Source organism: Mustela nigripes, chromosome 13 (genome assembly GCF_022355385.1).
Source record: "Mustela nigripes isolate SB6536 chromosome 13, MUSNIG.SB6536, whole genome shotgun sequence".
Classification (NCBI taxonomy): Eukaryota; Metazoa; Chordata; class Mammalia; order Carnivora; family Mustelidae; genus Mustela; species Mustela nigripes.
Window position 1 is genome coordinate 126,517,312 of NC_081569.1, and position 25,682 is coordinate 126,542,993.

The window sequence follows — 25,682 nt, forward strand, 5'->3', positions numbered from 1 at the left end:
GCTCAGACAGCCTCTAGGTTGAACACATGGAGACTGGAGAGAATGACGCACCTGGAAAGGGCAGGAAGCTCTGTGCCCCTTCCTACCTACCTGAGCCTATGCAGCCCTGCCACTTGGCTGTTCTTGCGTTGCATCCTTTTATAATAAATTGATAATCCTGTAAGTAAATGGGTTTCCTGAGTTTGGTGATGCATGCAAAAATAATAATAATGGAACTTAAAGAGAGGATAAGTATGGGGTGCCATCTGCTTTACAGCTTGCTGGTCAGAAGTACAGGTAACAACCTAGATGGTGACTGGCATCTGACATAGGGGTTGGCAGTGGGGGGTGGCAGTCTTGTAGGACTGAACCCTTAACCTGTGGAATCCAGTGCTATCTGCAGGGAGAAACGCATCAAAATGGAGCGAAATTGGTATTTGAGAGAATTTCTTGGCCCCCATGCAAACAGACATGCTGGAATTGGGCTTAGGAACCTGAAGGACTGACACGAGTTAAGTGCGTATTTTCAGCTGTTAAGTTTAGAAGATGTGACAGTCCTCACAGTTCATCTTGGCTCTAGGTCTAACATAAAAGACCTTTAAAAGAGAGCCAGACTCTGTATTTGAAAACACTACTTTGAGTATTATTTCCCTCTACATCCCAGGTAATATCGCATGAATATTTAAATATTAAGAGCACAGGTCTAGATTCAAACTGCTTAGATATCTAACCTGGTTCTGCCATGTGTTTCCTTATGATCTGACCTTATGACTCAAACATTCCATGCCTCTGTGGCCACATCTTTCAAATGGGAAAACAACTATCTTGACCTCATAGGAGAACTAAACGAGCTAAGAGCTTTAGAAGAGTGTTAGGCACACTGAAGAACATACACAAAAGTGATATATTGTTATTATAATTATTAAGGGTAAGGTAGATATTATTATCATTCTTGTGAAATCATAGAAGTCTCCTCTCTTGGGTTTATTTTATCTAAGAAGATTGAATTGACATAGTGAACACATAATTCCCCATCCAATTATGCAGAGACGATGGTTGATGGAAGGAGATATACAATAATTGGTTTAAAGAAAAAGATACACAACAAAACCTTGACTATCCAAACCACAGGACCCTTCCTCTATTCAAATTATTCTGTGGGCCAGATTTCTAGTTGAGATTTAACCCTTTCACTATCCTTTCAAACGTTTAAATAATCAGAATGCTGCTAACATTGACCCCAAGAATCCAAGAGGGGCTTGCTTTATTTTACCTGTGAACTCATTTTGCATGGGGGCCTTTAGTCTTTCATGAAAACTGAGGATTCAAAGAAACTGGAGTTACCCTCTTAGTTATCACTTATAAGAAGCCCCAACATCTTTGCTGTCTATCACTACTTGCTCAGGATATGTCTGGGATTTGAGACCAGGAATTAAATGGACTGTGGAAGCACAGTAAAACATTTTAATCCAAGTGATGGCCTCTCGTCTAGAGCCACTGAGGAAGGCCAAATGGGGGAAACTAGTTTCTCCTTCTAGTCATTGGCTCTAATCTGAAAAGAAGGATCTGGCCAAGTCCATGTCCCTGCAGATGCGGCCACACCTGTGCACTTGACTTCAAGTCTCGCCCGGTCTCCAGAAAGAGGTCTCCGTGAGACAATTCCAAATTCTAAAAAGTGTTCATTGCATTTGGGGGATTGAGTGTCTCCTTCCCTGGTTTGAGTGTCTGCAGACAGCCCGGCCCTGCTTATCTCCTCTCCCCCCAGCCCCCACTCTCCCCCCACTTCTCTCCTTTCCAGGACAGCATCAAACAACAAAGGGACAATACAAATAAATGCTAAGTAAAACACCCATCACTGGTTCAGCTTAATGCTGTGCTCTGCCAACCTGCTCTCCTGCCTAGCCACTGAGGTGACTTCCCCCAACTTCACTTTCATTTTAATGTGCCATACAGAAAAGCAGCCTAAAAATATACCCCCAGTTCTGAAGCATATAATCTGTAAACTACAGGAACAGGCGGATCATTTCCATTAGTTTCTTATGTAGCAAAAACCACAATTTGTCCCCAAAGCGTGTAATTATATTCAAACTCTGAAAGACTGTCTCAGAAAGAGTTGAAATTCATAGTTTGGGGGAAAGTCACTCAAGAGTATACACAGTTGTAGTCTAATGTAGGGGGGTGGCAGAAATATTTCAAAACAATAAAAGAGGGAGGGTGAGAGCAGTAGCTCAGAAAATACGGCTTGATGGTTGCTAGGGGTTTTCTGTTCACATAGCCACTCCATAGCTGGTAAGCAAGAGGTGGGGACTGGGTCAGAGGACATGTCTTTGAACAATAACTCAGCTGTGGCTTCCAGATGGGAAAAGAGAGGTGAGTACATAGGCCACTTTCCTCTGCTTTCTAGGGAGTGAGATCCAACTAGGACAGGCAATGTCTCCCTACACAGGAACCTGAATCTGAGTCTTTTCCCATCCTGGGGTCTCCCATACAGAGAAAGCCTTCCAAACACCCCAAAAAAGCCTACCTCTTAGCACAAAGCCAGGCACCTATTAGAAAAATGTACATGGAATGTTAATTTTTTACAGAAGCCCAGAGAAGTCCTTTCCTGGCAGAATCTAATCCTACAGGACTTCATCTGGTTAAAAGAAAGATCAATCTGTGGAAAGAGAGATGGGACACAGTGTTGTGATCTGAGAAAGGGTCTTGAAGGAGTGAGAAGTCGGTCCTCCCGCAAAGGAGTAAAAAGAGGATGGTGGAGTTGGAGTCATACTGCCTAATTCCCCACCAACTCTGATATTGACTGGATGCCTATAGCCAACTCCAAACCTTGGTCATCTGGTATATAACAAGGCCAGACAATCTCTAAACTCTATAAACCTGTTGGTGTGCTTCTGAGAAATACATGACTTCCCCTGCCCTTCGCCACTTCTATCAATGACGATCCCTCCTCTCCTAATAAACAAGAGCCAATCTTGAGGCACCTCACTCAGCCATTTACTCATTCACTCAAAAAACATGTATCAGTGTAGAAGTGTCATTTGTCTGCTCCTTCTAATGAGTATCTCCTTGGGTCAGAATGGGTTCAGGCAGACGATAAACATTCAAATACTTATTATGAACTGGACACTTGTAGATGTTTTGCAAAGATGTGCCAACTACATTAATCAAAATGTCTCATTAACCTGTACGCTTTATTCCTGACAAAGGAGTTTGCTGTGTTTGCTTCCTATCTCTTGAGCTAAGCGACTGCATGGTATAGCAGAAAGGCTCAGAAATTTGTGCAGAGAACTGAGTTCGAATTATGGCTCAACCAACATAGTACTTCGGTCAAGATGCATAAACTCTCTAAGTCTCATTGCTTTCATGTATGAGATGGTGGTAACCTTATGAATACTAGAGATTTGTGGGGATTCAATGGAGTCATATATGTAAACTACTGGAGGAATGCATGGTACCCAGGAGGTGTGTGAATGTCTATGGTCCGAGCAAGTCTCTCAAAACTCTGACAGAAGTAGACATAAATCACTCGCTCTTTAAAAACTCCGCTGGCATGCTGCCCTCTGCTCTGATACAGCTGAACACAGCAGAGCATTTTTAACATAACACAGAATTCCTTTCTAGGGCTGATAAGATGCATTTAAATGAAGGCTGTGCTTCTTCCTGTCTCGACATGACGCTGTGGTGAAGTTGGACAGCGGGCTTTCTAAGATCACAGTGTGCCATTCTTGCACGTGATGCTGCTTCTGTCAGAGGGGAAAAGGGAAAACCTGGTTGCGGTTTTGGCATGGGTTTGGCATCAAGAAAACAAACCTATAAAATGCCTGTGTAAGATATGCAGTGGCATGTTGAAAGGCGTACGGATTGGGGAAGCATGTGATCTTTGTGTCGAGAACCATTTGAAGAGATCATCTCACTGGACCCACTCATTGTACAAATGAGGAAGAAAAGAAAAAGCCAATTTTTCTGCAGTGGCAGTGTAAAGGTGCATACGCACTCCATGACATTCAGAAAATTCTAGGTAAAAGAAAGAGGGGGCGCCTGGGTGGCTCAGTGGGTTGAAGTCTCTGCCTTCAGCTCAGGTCATGATCTCAGGGTCCTGGGATCAAGCCCGCATCTGGCTCTCTGCTCAGCAGGGAGCCTGTTCCCCCCACCTCCCGCCTGCCTCTGCCTACTTGTGATCTCTGTCTGTCAAATAAATAATTAAAATCTTAAAAAAAAAAAAAAAGGAAGAAGAAGAAGAAAGAGGATAGGTTTATAGAGCCTAATGTGACTTAAAAACAAAATGTCATATCCAAAGTCACAGAGTTTGTCAGGGAGAAAATTTAGGCGTGACATCTATGGACCAGCATCAGGTTCTCTCAAGAAGAATTCTGGTTTAAAATCGGGCCCCACTAAGTCACCTCTAAGCATTCCAGCACCTCCCCAGCTCCCACCTCCTCTATAACTTTGAGTCCTGGTGAGTAGAAGCACCAGAAGGGACATCTAAAGAAATCCTCTATTTCTAGATCTAAAAATAGTAGTCCTAAAAAGACCTGTCTTTTTCTTAGTATAAACCAGATTACAGATTCAAGTTTCCAATGGGTGCTAAGCATCGTATAGGAATGTTTAAATTCAGCAGACGTCTTCCAGAAGCATGATCCAATTATGTATTTCCAAAATGATCTCAGAATATATCTTAGGGGCCTCTCCCCCTTTTATGTCACTAGATTTCTCAGCTTCTAAACAGTTTGCTACTTGTCATCTTAGACTACATTTTGCCCGGCCTGGCTTTTTTTTACATGTTATCAAAAAGCACAAGCTGACCACACATGCTATATTCCTTTAGCGCCATAAACAAGAAAATGCATATCAAACCTGTCTCCCCTTGGAGGCAAAAAGTGTTGCTGTAGATAAGAAAATGAGGAGAAGCGGTAGATGCATGCTCCTTAACCTCAAACTACCAACCAGTAGCCATTCAACACTGAAGCCCGACTTTGTACCAGGAACCCGAAGAGAGTTATTAAAATAGTTCTCAGAGAATATTTAATCTCTACACAGTACCTCGCAACATAGCAAGCACAACTTGTTTAATTTCTTCATAATTCTGTGACATCTGGGTGGTATTATTATTGCTATTTCGGTTTAGAGATGAAGAAACTGAGTCAACGTCAAGCCTCATGACTTATCCAAGATCAAAAAGTTCTGAAGTGACAAGAAAAAGACCAAGAACTAGTTCTTCCAATTCTAAACCTTTCAGTTCATTGTTCCCATGGTCACTACCACTGCGCTGCCCATTTCCATCATTATTCACCTGACAGACTCATGAGCCTGTATTTTCTCAAAAGTCACTTTTCGAAAATATCTGAATACGGAAACAAAAACAAAAATGAAAGAAAACAACACTCAAGAAACTCATTCCACAAAGAGCTTGGGATTGCTTCGGATACATCGCTTGGGATTTACAGCAGTCAAGTTGCTTGATGATCCTCATACACTCTCTCCCCAAGCCTCATGACATGTCGTGATGTCAACAGACTACTTCCTGTTTATACTTGAAGATGAACTTTCAACAAAATAAAAATCCAACCAAAAATAATGAAATTGATATTTTGTTAAAAGGACCTATTTTTCAGTTGCTAAAAAAAGTGGGAGTTTATACTGATTTCACCCTTTAATATTTCCCCCCTGAAGAGTGAGATGTGAAGGGAATTGGTGATGTGTGTCTTAGGAAAGGAAAACATGGGAAACTGTGGTTTACGAAGGAAGGAAGTTACTGGGTGGGCAGGGAGATCTGGCCTGGAATGGCAGCAGGTCTAAGGGGAGAGAGTCTTGGAGTGCAGATGGTGCAGTCTGTCTGCAGAGCACATGGCTAGAGTCCAATGGAACTAGTCTACAAACAGAACTAGGTATAGGGGTGCCTGGGTGGCTCCGTGGGTTGAGCCTCTGCCTTCAGCTTGGGTCATGACCTCAGGGTCCTAGGATTGAGTCCCGTACTGGGCTCTCTGCTTGGCCTGAGCCTGCTTCCCCGCCTCTCTCTGCCTGCCTCTCTGTCTACTTGTGATCTCTGCCTGTCAAATAAATAAATAAAATCTTAAAAAAAAAAAAAAAAAAAGAACTAGGTATAGACTGGATCACACAAGATGAACTGATAAGAAGGCAAACACAAGGTTGAACTAAACCTACTGGTATTGTTTCTCCCAATAAACAGATTTTTCCTCTTGAGGCATTATCTCATCAGTTTTGTAAATTATTACCACTGTCACTGCAGGTTTTATATTTCCACTGGGAAAGTCTGAGTTTAGCGGAGATTCACTGAATAGTACGTTTTTATGTCTTTCTCAGTGACTGTGTCCTAGGGGAGGAGGAGGAGCGTTAATGGGCTGAATTGTGTCCTCCCAAAACTTGTATGTTGAAGCCTTAAACTGAAATACTTTCGAATGTGACCACATTTAGAGATAGTACCTTTAAAAGGGTGATTGAGTTAAAATGAGACATCTGGGTGAACCTTAATCCAGTCTGACCAGTGTCCTCACAGAAGAGGATATTTGGACACACAAGGAAACACCAGGGATGCATGAACACAGAGCAAAGACCATGTGATGACACAATGAGAAGGTGCTAAGGAGAGAGGCCTCAGAAGAAACCAGATCTGCCAACAGCATGACCTTGGACTTCTAGCTTCCAGAGCAGTGCAAAAATGAATTGCTGTTGTTTAAGTCACCCAGTCTGTGGGAAAAAAAAAAAAAAAAAATTTTTTTTTTTTTTAAAATGGCAGTTCTAACAAACTAATAGATGGAGGAAAATGTGGGTAAGTTCAAGGTTTATCTTCAGAGACCTGTCTCCCTCTCAGATCACCCAGGGTCCTAGTGAAGCAAGCCTTCTGAGATCCACAAAATTCATTCCCTAAAATGTAAAATGGAGTATGTCACTGCTCCTAGATTCAAAATCAGATGATAAAACAAAAAAGTTCTTACTATGGAATTCCAGCCATCACCCAGTCTGGTGAAGATTTTTGTTTGTTTGTTTATTTTTTCCTGAAAACAACTGTTTCAGTAATCTCATCTCCTGTCCCTAGGATATGACAACCCCCCCCCCCCCCCCCTGCACCCCTCTCCCTGCTACAGTGATCCACACTGAAAGTACTGAAAAAATTTACAGTAGGATACTATAATTTTCCTTTGGTAATCTTTCTTTCAAGAACAAGTGAATCTCCAGACCTACCACTTGCCAGCAAATCTGAGAGAAGAAAAACAATGCATCTAGAGGAGAGAAAGAAGGAGAGACCAATTTAATTAATTCATCACCAAGGCCAAAGACATATAAATCTTATAATTTTATCTGTCAACCAACATTATGAATTATTCAGCAAACTGAATCCCAAGAAAGAAGGGAGAGAGAATGTGGTTAGGAAGCAGCTGGCTGAGCAGAAGAAAGTGCTCAACAGATCAGAGTAAAACAAGCCTCATGGCTGGAAAAACTTAAGTGGTAGGTCTTTGTGACAATGAATGACGAGCACAGTTTCTTAGACGAAGGACTCCCAGCACATGTGTCACTAGCTGGACCATGACCACCACTTCTGCTGAGATGATTCAAAGAGGGCTCATTCTGCCTCACACACACACACACACACACACACACACACACACACCCCACCCCTGGTTTCTGAGCAGGAGAATTTCCTCTAAATACACTCTGGTGTGTTCCCTTTTAAGATTGAGTTTTGTGTCCCCAAGGAGTTCCCCTGCATCCAGTCAGGAAGGCTGGCTATTTTATGTAGGATAAAATGCAAGGCATATACTAGGTCTAGATTCTCAGAAAAGTCAGTTTTTTAAACTATTAAGTATGAAAGTGTTGTTTTTTTTTTTTTTAGGTAGATGCTCACTGGAGTTCTTAAAGGTGGGAGAGGAGAAAAAATATACAAACCTCCTTTATGAAACTGAAGGTTGATAAACAAATGTATTTTCATATTTATATTTACCGTACCACTAAACTACCTAGAAGACATTGACAAGCATGTTATTTAAGCCTAAAAATAAAGTTGAGGAGGAAAAATACTTACAGGGATATTCTAAACAACAGAAGAATGTAAATTTGTACTTTATATAAAGACTATTTAAATGGTATATTAATTAATTTGCTTTAGTAGTTGGAGCCTCACCCCCCCCAATATTTTTACATTAGAGAAGCACTTATCTTTCATAGATGATCAAAATACTCCTGAAACTATTCTTGGCTGAACACCACAATGTCTTTTATAGATTTCTATCCTCAGCAAGGAGCACACAGTCTGACACATAGTAAATGCTCAATAAATATTAGCTGACTACTGAGTAGGCCAGAGCATGGCAGAAAGCAGGGAGCCTGAGTGAGAGAAGGGACCAACCAAGGGGGATCTACTAGATCCTACTTAAGAAGAGACAGTTCATTCTGTCCTGAGACACAGTCCTAAGGGGAGAGTATTTTGGGTGCCTCGGGTACCTGTGATCTTAGTTTCCTGCACTCACAAAAGAGCACAGCCTTCTCTAGGCCGCCCAGGCAGGGTGGCCTGGAGAGAGGGGTGAAAACAACTGACTAACAGGACAACTGGAGAACTTCTGGCTTTTCAGGAAATGAGCAAGGGGAAGCAGCATAAAACAAACAAACAAATATATCCAAGTTCAAAGAAAGTTCTTGGACCAAGGCTCTAGTTTTCAGTTTATAGCAGAATGAAGGGCATTTAGTCCTTTCCAGACAATGGAGACTGCTGCTTTTAACTCGGGAATAAGGTTGGCAGAAAACTATTAGTAATAACATTAGTCTCATGGTGCTGTGCCTCCTACTGCCTCCATCCAAAAGGTTTTTTTAAAACAATTGCTGTTAGTGAAGCCTTTGTCTTGGACTAGGAGAAAGCAAATGTACTCCAAGTAAGAATGAGAGATGCATTAGCAAAGTTCCGAGGGGTCTTCTGGTCTTTTCAGGACACTAAAGGTCACAACTTGGATGTGGGACTGGAGTCAGGGGTTGGGGCATCTCGTTGATTGCTGCTTCTCTTGTTTTTAAGCTCAAAAACATTAATTAAATATGCAAGGAGCCTACTTAATATAGATGCATTCACTCTCCAAGCCCCAAATCAATGAGATGAGACTTCAGGACTGAAAGAGGATACTCAAGAGGTGAATTCTTGAGTTTTCTTATCTTAGATATGCCAGACCCTGGGGTTCACTGCACGCCACAGCTGTGGTGGATGAGGGCTTTTCCTGGGATCTCTAGTCATTTACTTACTTCGTTCTCCTTTTCCACCACACTGAATCTTATCAGATGCAGGCTAATGAGAAACCAGACTGGCAACGAGTCAAAAAGATTCAGAAGTTACTGAACAACTGATCCTTGAAAAAATGAAGTCAACAGAAAAGAGCTGTGTTTAATCTCTGCAAGGCTCAACCCCTGTAGCCCTTTTAGCTGAAAGACAGAGAGAAACAGAGACAGAGAGCAGAGAGAGAGATTGACAGACTTAGGAACCCCTGGGACGTAGGGCTCTGCAAATACCATCACTTAACTAGTAGCTGCTTTTAACTGTTTACATCCTGAACAGAAAACATCGAGACTCTGCCAGCCTATAACCTCTAACTAACGCATAATATCCATCTCCCTGCTGATCATTTACACTAATTAGCGAAATTTAGCTAATTATCGCTGAGCCCTTCCATGTTTAATTATGGCTATTAGTAATCGTCTGTCTGGCTTTCTCCATCTCCCACTCCCCTTTCTCTTTCCCACTCCTTACAATCCTACCCCCACCCCAGCCCCTCTCTCCCTTAGAAGCTAACAGTTTCCATTTCAATGAAATCTCTTTTGCTTTTTGGGTGGTTGTCATTCTTTCCTCTCCTTATTTTATTTATTTATTTATTTATTTATTTATTTATTTAAGAAAGCCGACACCAGACCCAGCGGGAGTCGCAGTGAAAACAGCCCCCAGATCAAGATCAAGCATTCACTCCTTCCCACCACCCCTCTCCACCAACCTTACAAGCTCTGAGCTACTTGACAACTCCATCAAATAAAATTTAAAGAGAGAGCCAGAAAGAGCCAGAGTACGTGCTGGCATTTTCTCAATGTGCCTCCACTTAACACTATGCATGGTACAGAACAGAAGCCCACGGCTAGGAGGCAGTGGGAAGAACTGATATTCTAAATGGGGTCTGGATGCTCTAGGTCTCCAAACTACAAGGGAGGGCAGGGGACCTCTAGTGTGGTTCACTCATGCTACTCCCCGGAGGGCTGCTCCTACCATTCGGTTCTGTGATTCCTACTCTCCTTGCCACCAGAGTAGAGTGCAGAGTAAACAAATATTGAAGATCCCTTCTTTGGAACAGTTTACTACAGCAGACTCCCACCTGGGTGGCAAACAACATCCTTTCAGAGGCAGCCTGCTCGGAACTGAAATGATTTTTAAGAGCCATAAATCTCTTCCTTCAATAGCTATGCACGGAGGATTGTTCGGAGCAAAACACACCATACCTGTTTTGAGTGAACCAGCCTCCCAGTGAAACCTTTAATTGAAATAACATTGGTATAAATGGTAGGATCAAAGGTACTGTAATTTACACTTGGGTAAATTCTAAATGGACTCTGTCCTGTCTCTTCTATCACTTCCTGTGTAGTAGTTAGCAGTCTTACATGTGCAGTTTCTGAGATAGCCGGTCTTTCCCTCAGACATGTGGACAATCACAAAGCTGCCCAAATGAGCAATACTACCCTTTATTAATTGCATTTTCTGCCTTCTTACACTCAGCTACTTTCCTCCCTGACCTTAAGCACACAGGCCACTTCCCAATAGTTCCATCAACTTCAGGCTGAAGACCTAAGGATCCCTGCTATCGACTTTCCCATGACTAGCTCCAAAACAAGATCTGAAAAAAAGGGTGAAAGCAAGGTGAATGGATATTCTTAAAGTGCAAAACCCCGCACTGATCTGGTAAGTTGCTAGCCATCACTGGGGTGGAGGGAGTGAAGGAGACAGAAGGTTGCAAAGGGGGGGGAAATGTGGTGTTTGTGAAGCTATGAATGAGAAAGCTAAGGACAGGAGAAACCCTTAGAGAAACTGAAGGGCTGGGGCAGAAAACACTAGACTTTAAGGGGGTAATGAACATTTTCTTCTCTCATGCACATGCGATGGATGCTTTTTATCATTTTAAATTCTTTTTTTTTTATTATTATCTTCCCACCCTTGACATTACCTGAAAGGCGAGTGGGTTAAGGAATCGCTATGCCCCATTAAAAGGATAAAGAGCAGAGAGACCCACCGTGCCCTCCTCGAAGGGAGACAGGGGAGCGATAGATAGAAATAGGCACTGAGTGATGCTTGCTGCCATGGAAATGGTGCTCGTGCTGAGAGTGAGACCCCGGCGAGGAAGAGGAGGAGGAGGAAGAAGCTACATTAGAGGAACTCCACACAGAGCTGACGATACATCCCCAGAAGAGGGACCAGATCCCAAGCGTCCAGGCCGGCCGGCGAGGAGGGCTCCGTCTCGCGTGGATTCTCAGGTGCATGGTCAACGCACTGGACCACTACAGATGGGCAGTTTGAATTCCAGCCAGAGAGGAATAATGAAGTTCATGATGCCCAAGGGCCCATCATAGCCGCAGGAATACTTGCCCGGATTTTGGAAAGAGGGAGGGAATAAGCGCTTTCAAGACAGATGATGAATCAGTTTAAAAAAAAAAAAAAAAAAAAGGAAGAAAAAGGAAGAAGGCAGAAGCTCCTCTTTCCCGGGGCTGAAATTTAGAAAGCCAAAGTCCACCCAGGTATAGCAACCCTCCTAGGGAGCCCCGGAATGCCACACATGTCAGGGGAGGCCCGCCGCGGCTTCCTCCTGATCTCCAGGCGACTCCACTGCACGCTCCGGGAAGCCACACAGAGGAAAGGTGGAAGCGAAGGAAGAGGGGGGAGGCAGCAGGAGACCCAAGAAGGCTCAGGTTAGTTTATCCCAACATCCAGGCAGTTTGAACATTTTTTTTCTCTTTTTCCACTTCCAGGCGATGCACTGCAGAACTGCCAGGCAAAAGGGGGCTGCAGGTGGGAGAGTTCTTCGCGCGTTCCCGAAATCTCGGTGGAAGGGCGCGGAGGCTGTTAACCCTGCGCGTTCTGGAAGAGCGCCACGGAGCAACCGCCTGCGTCCTGGGTTTCCCAACTGGATGAAAAGCAGCAGCAGCAGCAGCAGCAGCCGGAGGAAGAGAACAAGGAGGACCGGAGGGAAAGAGGCACGGAGGGGGAAGCCAGCGCGGAGCAGCCACCCAAACCAACGTGGCCCTGGGCGGAGAGAGGTGGGTGGGCGAGCTGGGAGAACGCGAGAGGAGGTGCCCGGCAGGCGGCAGAAGTGGCGGAGAGGCGGGCGGGCGCCGGCAAAGTGCGCGGAACTGGGAGGCACAGGTGAAGTGAAGCGAGGAGTTGGGGAGCCAAATTCACAAATGGGCAAGTCATATGCAAATAGCGCACTCCCGAGAGCAAATCAGTGCAGCCCGAGCGCTCTGCCGAGGGACTGGCTGGCTCCGGAGGGAGGAGGGGCCCGAGCGACCCGGAATCCCGGCCCTCCCCATTCAAGTACACGCTCGCTCGTCTACACCCGCGCGAGCCTCCCGCGCACACCGCTGCCCTCCCCGCGCTCCGCTCCCTCCCAGAAGAGTGAGCGTGTGTGTGCGCGGGGCTGAGTGAGACCGACAGACCTACAGACGGACGCTGAGCCTTTCCTCTCTCTCTTTTTAAAGCACCCTTTCCCTTCCCTCGGGCGCATTGAGCCAGATTCGGATGATTAAGGCACCTTTTGCAGTTTGGGAAGAAAAAAACGCAGGCGATGGCTAAGGCTGAAGTAGCCCCAGATAGAAATAAAAATAAACCCCTTGAGTCAGCAAAAGCCCTGGAGCGGCTGCACACGGTGGTGCCGCCCGCACGCTCCCCCGGGCCTGGCGGTCAGCACCGCGCGGCCACTCTCCCGGCCCCCACCCGCAGCGGGAGAGGCGGGAACCCGCGTGCTGTCTCTTGACAGTGAGCGGAAGACGCGGCCTGGGGACCCCAGAGGGTGAGGGGTTCGGTGGCTGGAGGCCCTTCGAGAAGGTAGCTCCTCCCCCCCAGCCCACCACCACCCCGTGCACAGAACGCTCTCGGAAATTCAGGTCCCAGGGGTTGGTCCCCCCCGCCAGCAGTCCTGGTCAAAGAACTTCAGAAGGGGCGAGGGCTGCTTCTGCTGGCGGAAGACGAGCGGTTGGCCCGCCCTTGACTGGCCTCGGGGGCGCTGCCCCGGGTGGGTGAAGCCTCCGAACCTCCAGGGAGCTGGGCACCCGAGAGCGCGGGTTTACATCCAGGCTGAACCTGCGGGGGAGAGCGGGAGTGACACGGAAGAGGGCTGGCGCTCCTGTCCAGGCCATCTGTGCCTCCAGGAGGAAGCTGACCTAGGGCTCTGCCAGAGAACAGTGACATTCTGGAGGATATGGCCTCCACCCCGCCTCCCTGTTCCCCCGCACTCTGCATGTTGAGGGCTGGAGGCAAAACCCCAAAGGGCAGCCCTCCTAAACCGGGGGGAGGGGAGCTAGCTTTGGTTTCCTCCTTCCTATTCACCTTGGTTAAAAAAGCCCATTACATTTGGCGGGGGAGGCAGAGGGAATAGTACTTGATGGCTAAAATATAAACATACACACACACACACACACACACACACACACACTCACATCATACATAATCATATATACGTTAAAATGTATATCTGTCTATATGCCACATATATGTGTCTATATGTCTCTTTCTCTCTATATAAAATATTTAGGGGGCATTTGTCTTTTGACTCCTGATCGCAATCAACATTTCAAACTCACTGAGGAATAAACAAAGGAACAAACAGGGATTAGACAGTTCTGTTCATCCTTGGGACGCCCTGAGGAGATGTTGAGGAAATTGGCATTTCTAACAGATAAACATCCATAACAAAGTTATGGATGATTTGTCTTCAAGGTCAAATATCAAGTCCATTTTTGCATTGACGGTGGTGATTTGGTATTCAGGTTCTGAAATCAGTATTTTTAAGGTTCACTGCCTCATGGTGAATGGTGCACAGTCATCCCAACTGGTCAGGCTCTCTCTCAGCTGTAAGGGTGATCTGGGATCCAAAAGCCTCCAGAGGAGGTGGCCTGCTTTCAAGGTCTTTCATGGCCTTGGGTGGTGGCCTTAAACTAGCAACATGTACCCAGGAGCACCACAGCAAGCTAGAGGGGTGGTTTATGGAGACTCAATTTAAACCTGTTTCCTCCTCTGCAAAATGTAGATAATGTCTTCCCTCATGAGGTTCTTAGTAATTTTAAATAAGATAATGTATATACAACAGCTGGCATAGCACTTGACAAAGAGTGGCCACACTCTTTGTTCAGTAGAAAAATAAGCTAAAATTCCAAGGAGGGGAAGTATGATGTGGTTAGGGCCATATGTTATTAGTAAAAAGTTTGGAAAAGCAAGCAAACATAAAACACCTTCCTGCCCTAAGTACCTTCTCTAAAGCAGATGATAATTCCCTTTGAATCCAATTGCTCCTTAATTTAGTCCCTCAGTGGGGCAAGTGGGTGGCTCAGTCCTTAAATATCTGCCTTAGGCTCAGGTCATGATCCCAGGGTCTTGGCATCGAGCCCCACATTGGGCTCTCTGCTCAGCAGGAAGCCTGCTTCTCCCTCTCTCATTCCCCCTCTCCCCCAGCTTGTGCTCCTTCTCTCACTGTCTCTCTGTCAAGTAAATAAATAAAATCTTAAAAAAAAAAAAAAATTAGTCCCTCAGATAGATTCTCACTGCCCTTTGGATATGTTCTAACTGCGTCATGACCCTCCATGGACCTAGGTGACTTGGCCTAGTTCTCCAGCTCCCCCTTCTGCCAGGTGACCCCTTACTCACTACTTTCTAGTCTCCCAGACCCTCCTGCTCTTTGTGTCAAGTTCTTTTCCAACCAGAAGCCTTTACATTTGTAAACCTCTAAGACAGATATTTTCCCAAGATTTTTATGAGACTGGTTCATTTCTCATCACCTCCCCAAAAGCCCTTTCTGGCTGTCATCTAAACTTAGCCACCACCACCCCTGACAGGCCCTTTATCCCATTACCTTGTTCTGTATCCTTCACGGTACTATCCGCTTTCTGAAATAATTTTACCTGCACTTTTAAAAATTTATCTATCTATCTATTTATTTATTTACTGGTATTCTAGTTCCTTAAGTTCCCTGAAATCTGAGCCTTTGTCTTGTTCTCTCTACACCCTTAGTGTATGGAAGAGTGGGTAGCACATAGTAGATGCTCAGCAAATATTTGCTGATTGAAGCAATCCAGTGAATCAGGTGCCAGTCTCATTGTAACATGTTCTTATAACCGTAAGTTTCACTGACACATTGATCTGGCTTCGATGAGATCGGCCCCTAATGACACGTATTTCCCCACTTGATGAGTTGACCACCCACCCACTTAATGTTTTCCTTCTTTTCTAAATTGGCACTGAGTGTTGGAGATTCTGTTTTTGACTTCGTCCTGAGGAAGCATGGGAAGCTTAGATGGACCTTTCAATTAATTCTCTGCTAAGCAACAAAGTGAAAATAAGTCCTTAATGTGGTTTAAAATCTGGAAATGCTGCTGGTGTGTCACAGCTGGAACTATTCATTTTACTTGTCATACTCATAATTTATTTATTTTCTTTTTGCAAAATGTCAAAAGAAGTAGCCATGGATTCTGGTAAGGCTGCTTCCACTTGGGGACCCAGGTGAAAACTGAGGAGACATATCAGAAGATAAATCCGAGACTGGCTTATTTTTCTTCTTCTACTCCAAAGAGATAACCCACAATTATCTTGATAAAATTCAGGTCCTTCTCCAATTTAACACATTCTTGATTTCTCTTTTCATTTCTTTTCTATCCTTCCTATTTCTCTAGTCCACATATTTTTCTGAAACTTCTTTTCTAATTCTCATTCTCCTCAGGCCTGTTAGAGTTTAAATTAGGCTGATATATGAAATACATTAAATATATGTATTTTTCTTTTTTTTTAGATTTGTATCTCCATTGATACCTCCTAAACGCTGCCTGTAGCTAGAGACCAGCTGAAGGATTTGTCCCAACCTCTACTACCATCAAAAGCCCCCCTCTCTCCTCCTCAATTGTCTTCTCTAGGGCCTCGTTGGGTAGAGCATGTAGCCCTAGATGAGTCCACTGATAAGACACAAAAAAAAGAGGAACGGATTTAAAAACATTATGCTCACCAATGATGTAAAGTCGAAAAGTTTAAATAATTTTACAGGAACAACCGCACTTAGTTCCACGGGGACAAACCCCCACAAAATCCTAAACAGACCTTTGGGAACCTTAGGTTTCTGAGTGGAACATAGTTTTAAAAATATTAACCAAACCAACCAACCAAACAACTGCAACAAAGCCTTCTCTATTCCTTCAGACTTTAGAATGTGCCGTGACAGAAGTCCTTCCCTGTTCCAATCTCCCCACTCCTTCCCGCACTCCCGGAGAGGGCTCCCAAACAAGGTGTGAGAATCCTCACTCGGCTGACCCTCTTTGTCTTGCTTTGTTCTGTACCTCAGCTACAAAGTAGTCCGGGGAATCTTCTGGCTTCTAAAATCGGCCTTGTGATAGGATTTCATGGTGCCTGGTGCCCCAGCCTAACGTGGAGCTGCTCTGTTGGTCTCACAATACGTTTTGTGCCTGCACGTGTCCATTCTCCCTTATACAGACTCTGACTTTCCACTTCAATGCCAGCAGGAGACACCTGTCAAGTGGTTTGTCGTGGGCACGTCTAATATCAGTCCAGAGACATGGAGAGTCCCAGAGCAGTCTGTTTTCTGCACGAGCCCTATACCCTTAGGTGAGGGCCCTCTTTTTCTAAACATGAAGAACAGAAATCCTTACGTTCTCGCAGTTCACGAAAGGTAAGTTTAGGAGGAGGAAAAACCAAACCAAACCAAACTAAAATCAAACAATAACTGAACTCTCATAATGTGAAATGAAATACAATTTCTGAAAAATGCAGGTGGCTGCTCACATGGCTAACAGCCGAACTTTGCTTTATTATATGTCAGATTTATTTATAGCCATGGAATTAATTCATCCCTCTGCTCATTTAAGAAAGTGATCCGGCACAAAAGCAGATTTTGATTATATTTCCCATTTAGAGGTATAAAAGAGAAGCATTATTCTTCTAAGCGTCACTTCTAAATGTATTTGATTTAAAAAAAGACAATGGTACCCTTGCATAACTTTAGTTTACAGAATGTATATATTACTTCTCTCCCTTCAACTTAGCATTCTTATAAATATCCATACTTATTCTCTTGTCCTCCTTGTGGCTGAAATGGGGATATCAGGAGTTTGGATGTTAAAAAATTTCCTTAGGAAATTTTCCAGATTTCTTGAGTTTGAGCAATAGTGCTGGGATATCTACTTCATTAGAATTCCACACATTTCTTCAAGGATAAGAAAAATACGAAATGCTCCTGGTAGACCTTAGCCATCTTCCTTCGAAGTCCAAGTGAAACTATTTTATCATGGAAGCAAATTTTCCTTATCCTCAAGGACAGAATTCAATTAGTTACTTGTAGGGATTTGGGCATTTAAACCCCTGTTAGTCTTCACTAAGCTTACGCTGGATATCAGAAATCTCCATTTCACATCCTCTGCATCGTGTAAATCTTTATCCAGTTTTAAGGACTCAAACAAGATGAATTATTGTTATACAATAACAGAATTAATAATATCATTTCTATGTTTATAAAATAATTACCAAATTAAAGATTTAGACAGCACTTTGAATGTGCATATAGATTTAGATTCAAGGCTCTGGTGCTCAAGACTTCCTAGGTTCAAATCCTGATTCTGCTTTTTCAGCTGCTTGTGAAAATATTGACAAGATCCTTAGCCTCTTTGTACCTCTGCTTTTTCATCTGTAAACTAGGAATAATCATACCACCTATTTAAAAAGTTTGCTGTGAGGGCACCTGGGTGGCTCCGTTTGTTAAGCAACTGCCTTCAGCTCAGGTCATGATTCTGGAGTCCCAGGAGCGAGTCTCCCATCAGGAGAGTCTAGCATCGGGCTCCCAGCTCCATGGGAGTCTGCTTCTCCCTCTGACCTTCTCTCCTCTCGTGGTCTCTCTCACGGTCTCTCTCTCTCTCAAATAAAAAAATAAAATCTTAAAAAAAAAAATTTGCTGTGAGATTTCAAAAATTAATATATGTAAAATGTGTAGAAACAGTGCCCGGCACATAAGTAAATGATCAATAAATGGATTTATACATTGATAAAAAATATTTTTCTCCAAATGATTCCTTTAAAGTCATTCTTGCTGATAGTTTTCTCTTCTTTTTGATGCAAATCTCAAGAGGAGTGAATAAACAGAAAAGGTCCCCTGAGATTCCAAAATGTAGAATGGAAAGTCCCTCCCAAGTGCTGCCTGACTCATTGCATTTTCTTTGTCCATATTTCACAGAATGAGGAGCAGCTTAGTCATGCCTTTTCTCACAAATACCCTTCGAGCCAACTCCAAAACAATAAAGCTCATCGTGGTCCCAGAGCCAGATAATATGAACTACTGAGACCCAGCAATGTTTTATAAGTAATAATTTTCCTGTATAGGGTGAAACCCATACCATCTCAGTCTGCTTTGGGATCTAAAAGGTCTCGCTGGCTACTTTTCTTTCCTATTTCTTTATTTTCCTACTTTTTTCCTTTTTAATAAACAATTCTAATTATTTAGCCTTCCCGCTATAAGGCGTCCCCTCTAAATCTTTTAATATTTTCATTGGGTTTATTGGTGTTTTATTATTATTCGGTAAATGCTTTATTTCAAGTTAATGTGAATGTATCTCTAAAATAGATTCTACTCAGTATAGAAAGAAACAATTACTTTGGTGCATCAATTCATCTACTTCACGAACATTAAATTTTTGCTAACATAGGTAAGCCACCAAGTGAAGTCCTAGAGAGTCAGTGAAGATTTAAGGCCTTAAGAAGTATATAAGTTAGCAGGAAAATAAATAAATAAATAAATAAATAAATAAAACAAGCCACAAATTCTATTCATATATACAGCCCCCAAAATACAATTGATACATGCTATAATAAATGCATAAATGAAGTATACAAAAGACTAGAGAATTGAGAATAGAGAAATGAATGTAGGGAGAAAAGGTACCATCAGAACTATCAGGAGGGATTCAAAGACAAGATGACATGTGAACTGACTGTCAAAGGACTAGAGTTCAAATTCTGTCTACTACTTTTTAGCCATGTGGCCTTGAGCAAGTTCTTTTATACTCACTGACTTTCTTCCCTCTATAGTATAATTATGAATGATCCCCACCTCACAGGATTGTTTTGTGGGTTAAATAAGAAGATCTATCTTAAAAGAACATTGCAAATATTCAGTTCACTATTATTATGAATCTCAATGATTTCAAATAGTAGAGAGGCAGGAATATAAATTATGGAGACTACCAGCATGAGGTTGAATCCACAGAGGACTTCCTGGAGGAGGTCAACCCTAAGCTTAGCTTTCACTTGTCACTTACATTGGTAAAGCCTGAGAATCTCAGAAAGGCATCAACTTTTCTTTTAACTCAAAAAACAGAATAAAACTAAACAGGTGCTTCATGGGATAAGGAAAGGCAACGAAAATCAAGGAAGGAAAGGAGGAGAAATGGAAAGCGAGGGAAGGAAAACAAGGAAGGGAAAAGCAAAGGGAGGGAAGGGGAAGGAAAACTCACATGTTGGAAGCTACATTCCTTCTCTCTAGTGGCAGGGTTACCACATTTAGAGATGTCCAATAAACACCGGGTCATTCAAAAGTTAAGTGGTAGCATAGTCAGTTTTCATTTGTTCATTTCTCCCATGCCATTACTTTCCAGATGCTAAAATACCCATTGGATCTGATTTATAACACTGTGGTTAATTCTAGGAACATCATCATGCACACATCCATCTCATTCAGGTATCTATCTCACTCACGATTTGATGAAGGGTACATCTTCTAAGATAGGGGTACAGAGATCTAAAGCAATTGGCCACTTTCCCCTTGATACTATGTAGTCTTAAATTTACTGAAAGAAATCTTTCAGGGGAATAAGATGCATATTCCCTGAACAGAAGGTACAGAGTATTATCTAAACAGCTCCAAAAATATTTCCAAGATGGGCAATAAGGGCATTTCTCAGTTGTATTGAGAATTTAGCATTTTCCAAAACTAACACTGAGGTCAGGGGAATACTGTGATATAAGTTTATGTCATAGTAGGAGGAATGGACTGTTCTAGAAATAGATAAAGCAACATTAAGATAACAATATCAGCATTGATGATATCTAGGTCTTCAAAATCTACCATTTCCCATCTGGACAGGCAGTATTAGTTGTTCTTTCCTATCTTCTGTTAACATTTGTCACATTCTGTTATTATCAGTTAGCTTTATATTTGGGTTCCCTACATGATTTAGAGAGAATCGTGCAAGAAGCGGGGTCCTGTCCTAGGCTCAGACAACTTAATTTGTGGGGGAAGACAGTTTATGTTCAAGTCTCTGATCTATTCTTTACTAGCTGTGTGACCTTGGGCAAGTTACCTAGCCTCTGAAAATCTCTTACTAGTAAAAAGGAGATCACAATACTTGTCTCCAACTTAGCACAATACTAGACAATATGAGATGTTCTGTGGAGGTGTGTGGAATAGCCCTGAGATGTGATTAATTACTATAGATGAGAACATTTTTTTTTTCTGTATACCAAACAAAAGACTCAAAAATATGCAAGCGTGTCATTATAAGGAAGAACTATTCAATATTTGGAGCCATTTGAAAATTGGAAGAAGAGATGCCTCATGAGGCCATGGGCTCTCCATCACATGAAATGTTCAAACAGCAGATCTCCTTTAGGGACACTGAAGTTACTGTTTTGCAGTAAGTGAGAGGATGGAGTATATAACCTGTAAGTTTCTTTTCAAATTTATATCTGACATTGATTAAATTCCTTTTTCAACTTCTTTTTGTTCTTTGCTTCAGCATTTACTTAAATATGATATCCTGGGTTTATTTTGAGGCTCAAACCCAATTCCTGAATACTACAAAATTTATAGCACACTACCGTTTATTAAAGCCTCATGCACAGTGGTAAGAAATGTGAAACTTCTGTACAATGAATCTATTATTATTTCATTAAAACTTCATTTTTCATTTTTGCATGCAGTACAAGTTATCTCTAGACACATTAACAATTTTATGTTTCTATTTTAAATACCAAAGATTATTGTTGTTGTTGTTTTTTTCCCATTAGCAACACCTACATAGCTGCTGTTTCTGTGATCTAAGAGGTCATTTTTCATTGGTGAAGAAATCATTGCTATGGAGAGAGTATGTTGACTTACTTGCCCTACTGTCCTTTAACCACCCAGCAGGGAATCCTGGCAGACTGAACATAAATAAAACTAAACCTCTTTAAATAAAGACATGTATCTTGAAAATCCTGCGACAAAAAGCAGAACTACAAGAAAAAGAGAGCTAGGTATTCAGAAGACACCAAAGAAAGTTACAGAACCAAGATACAGAGACAGAGAATGACTTGTACAATATCACACAGCATTTCAATGCCAGAATAAATTGAAAAATTCCTCTAGAATGTAAATCTAGAGTCAGGTATGCTTGGCTCCTACAGCCACATCAACATAAAATAAGATTATAAGAAAAATAATAATCCAGTAAGAAGATAACCCACCATGAGAGTGCTAATAGACACAACAAGGAGAGAATAAGGATTCTAAAAATGTAAGATAACAGAACAATTTTTTTAAATTCCAAAATAATTAAAATGATTAATAAATTATAGAGATCACAGAGGATAAAAAAGTATTATGGTGACAGATATAAGAAAACTAAAATATTTTGAAAATGCAACACAATGATTTATCTTTAAATATTTAATTTATTTATTTTAGAGATATTGAGAGAAAGATGAGCATGAGCATGAGTGAGGGGAGGGGCAGAGGGAGAGAATCTTCAGGCAGACTCCTACTGAGAGCATGGAGCCCAACATGGGGCTTGATTTCATGACTCTGAGATCATGACCTGAGTTAAAACCAAGAATCCGACAAACATTTAACCAACTGAGCTACTCAGGAGCACTTTTAGTCAGTGGCTTTATTATATAAATGCAGCTGAATAAAGAACTGGTGAACTGGAGTAACAGAGGAAACTTTCTAAACAATAGCACAGAGATTGAAAGAGATTTAGAAAATGGAAAAGAAAGGAAACAAACAACAAAAAAGGAGCCATACCTTGGTTCATAATAGTGAAATCAAAGAATACCACAACTAAAATAAAAATCTTAAAATCAACAGATCACTTTTATGTAGAGCTCACAAAACAACGAATATAATAGTTTTGTAATGGAAAAAATATGCCTGTCAATCTAGATTTATTTATTTGGACAAATAATTTAAGTGTGGAGGCAAACCTAAGACATCTTCAGACAAATGAAGTTTGAGAAAGCATACCACTCATGGATTATCACTGGCATAAAGCTAAAGGATATTATTTCAGTTGAAAAAAATGATCCCAGAGAAAAGAAGGGGTATTCAAAAGGCAATGGCTGAGTAAAAGGAACTAATGTAATATAGCTTAATCTAAGTAAGCATTATAATTGCTACTTCTACAACCACCACCAATGGCTTGTTTGCGGTAGCTATAAAACAAGGATAATAACCAACATTTACTTAATGTTTATAAGCTAGGTATTAATTATTGTCCTTATTTTACAATTAGGGAAAGGGAAGCTTACATTCTGACTTGTCCATACTCACACAGCTTGTCAATTTTACAGTCAAGATTTGAACCCAAATCATCTATTACTGATCTGTGATCTAAATCACATTACTATTCTGTTTCTAAATGCTTTACAAGTGATGTGTGCAACTTCTGAGCCATAACTTAAAAGCCTGACACTTGCTTTCTGCTTGCTTTCTACTTCCTCTTTGTCCCTTTCTGGAATGTGGGTATGGAGATGAGTTAACTTCAACCATGTGACTGAAAACATTGACACATCTGGGTTTTTGTTTTTGGTTGCAGTTAACATTTGCCTGGTGACTTAATTAAAATATTGATTTGGTTGTTTTGAACTGAAACCACATAACTATGTTTAAACAAGATAGAAGATCCCTTTCTCTCACGCAGGAAAGCCTAAACCGGTAGATGGTCCAAGGCATTATGAGAAAAGCAATCTGGAGCTAAGGATGACCTAAAGAAGCATAACTACCATATCCTCAAATCAATATTCTAATTAATATACTTGGCAAATATTAACCAAGAAATAAAATATTTGTAAATATTGTTGTCAGACAATATTCATTTTATCTTGAAAACAAAACAAAAACAATTAACCCAGGAGATACAACAGTCCTAAATCTGTATGCACCTAATAACATAGCCTTAAAATATATAAAGCGCATATTGATAGATTAAAAAAATGACAAATCAATGATCAAAAACCTCACTAAAATGTGTATTTCATGGGGGTATAAGCTTTTGTTTGTTTGATCTCTATAAGCAGAAAACAAAAGGCTATAGCTAGTTTAAACAGTATAATACCCAGACCAGAAGTTATGGACATAAAAGGAACAATTAGAAAATTCCATCCTTTCAAGATATGTGAAAAAAATGTAAAAAAAAAAAAAAAAAAGTCATGTTTTAGAATAATAAAATACTTTTAAAAAATCAATAATTGTATTCTATATCATCTGCCTACAATGCAATAACAATCTAAATAATTAAAAAAAATCCAAAACAAAGCAAAATATTTGTGATCGAATAAATGTTTTCCCATTTTATCAATGAAATGGGATAAATGAAATAAGTAAAAATGATAAACTGAATGAAGTAAATGCATATGTATGCTTAAAAAAATTCTATGGTCAAAGAAATGAAAAGTAAAGCACAAGGAATATAGTCAATAATAAAAACATTATATGGTGAGACAGATGGTGATTATACTTATATAGTGATCATTAAGTAATGCACAGAATTGTTGAGTCAATATGCTATACACCTGAAACTAATATAACATTGTATATAAATTATACTTCAATAATTAAAAAAAGGAAACTAATTCTATATCCTTAATTATCTTTGCATACAATGAAATATTACAGGGATGCTTTCAGAAAGAGACCTGTGATCAATTTCTTCTAATTCTCTTCCTTTTTTTATAGCAATGTTCATGACAAGTTATCTAACATATGTCAAAATGCATATTCTATAATGAAATAAAGCAAATGGCATACAAATGATTATATTAGAGTGTTGGCTATTTGATAACATATATATCTGTTGTGCTCTCCTATACGAGACTTAAAGCAAAAAAAAAATCTAGGTTTTACATAAATTACTTGCAATGATATACATTAGAACTGAATTACGCTCAAAGCATTGCATAGATACTGATACTTAGTGCATGTTGCCTGGGAAATTTACACCTTAGAGGTTAAAAATAGTTATGTTCATTATCTGAAAATGGGAAAGGCCACATTAAATTAGTAGATAATCCACAATATACTCCATACCCAGAAAACTTGCAGCTATTCAGAAAATTATTGAGGTTTTATGAAATATTAATAAATAAGTTTACTGCCTGTGTTCCTGTTGCAAACACCAGTCAAGTTCTTTAACTCAGAAGTTGCTCCATTCCCTCTATTGGTAGAGTGAGTCCCCAGAACACCTACACCATTGTTGTAACTATTTATGAATAGGGAAGAGGTTCATTTCCTGAGACTGCCAGCCTCTACTCCAAATCTCAAGATCCTAAAAAAATCAACTAGAATTAAAAAAAAGGGGGGGGGGAGATTATTGTTCCACCGGAAACTAAATGCCCAGAAAATGTATCTGGTGCTCTCTTTTGATCCTCTCTGAGTAAAAATCCTGGAAATAACATTCCAAATGAGAACTTTGATATGAGCAATATCATCAGTAACAATGATGAGTGCAGAGCTTATTTTTAAGCCATAAAAGAAAGAGAAAAAAGAAGAAGAAGGAGGAGGAGGAGGAGGAGGAGGAGAAGAAGAAGAAGAAAAGCATGTGTATATGACTTGGAGCTAGAAAAAATCAGGAGACTTTTAAAAAGTTATACCAAAAGAGAGGTCTATCTTTGTCCCTTTAAACACAGTTTTGAACTAATCAAGAAGGGACTCCATTATGTATGATTTCCAATGGTTCAATGTGGTATAATTGAGAGAGAGATTGTCATGGTGGTTTAGAAATGAAAACATCTGGATTTTAATTCTTGGCTCTAACATGAATTGCCAGACATTAGGCAACTCACTTAACCATAGACTACCTCCTATACATCCGCAGTTATTTTTTTATTTCAATTTTTATAATAGAAACTGAGGCTAATGAACTATACAACTTTGAAGTAATAATACCTGCTAGCATGCTTCACCTACTTATATATTTTCCCTGCTATATCTCACTCCTGCTTGGCTTGGCCAACCACCCATTCTTTAATTTCTAGCAAATGAATGTAGATGTATTTACTGTGGATACCTTAGAAATTAAGAAAAGAATTCACAAGGGAAGGGTGGCAGAAGAGGGAGGGAAAGGCACAAGTCTTTAGAAACATCTCTCTTAGCCCAGTTCAGGCAGAGAGTAAGCCGTATCATCTAAGGAGTGTGTCTGTGTGGGAGTAAAGCATCACAGAC

General features: G+C 41.1%; 1 protein-coding gene across 35 annotated transcripts in view; it reads right to left on the minus strand.

Moving 5' to 3' along the window:
* The window catches only part of NRXN3 (neurexin 3), a 1,559,048-nt gene that overhangs the window by 519,176 nt on the left and 1,014,190 nt on the right, over positions 1–25,682 (minus strand). For 2 of the 35 annotated variants that reach the window (XM_059373622.1, XM_059373621.1), the window contains exon 1: positions 11,241–12,367. The exons of 32 other annotated variants lie outside the window; for them this stretch is intronic. In XM_059373622.1, coding sequence (XP_059229605.1) covers positions 11,241–11,487 — 247 coding nt within the window. In that variant the 5' untranslated portion in view covers positions 11,488–12,367. Of the gene's footprint in view, positions 1–11,240; positions 12,374–25,682 lie in introns of those variants that run through there. One more of the 35 variants, XM_059373620.1, reaches the window with a different exon arrangement.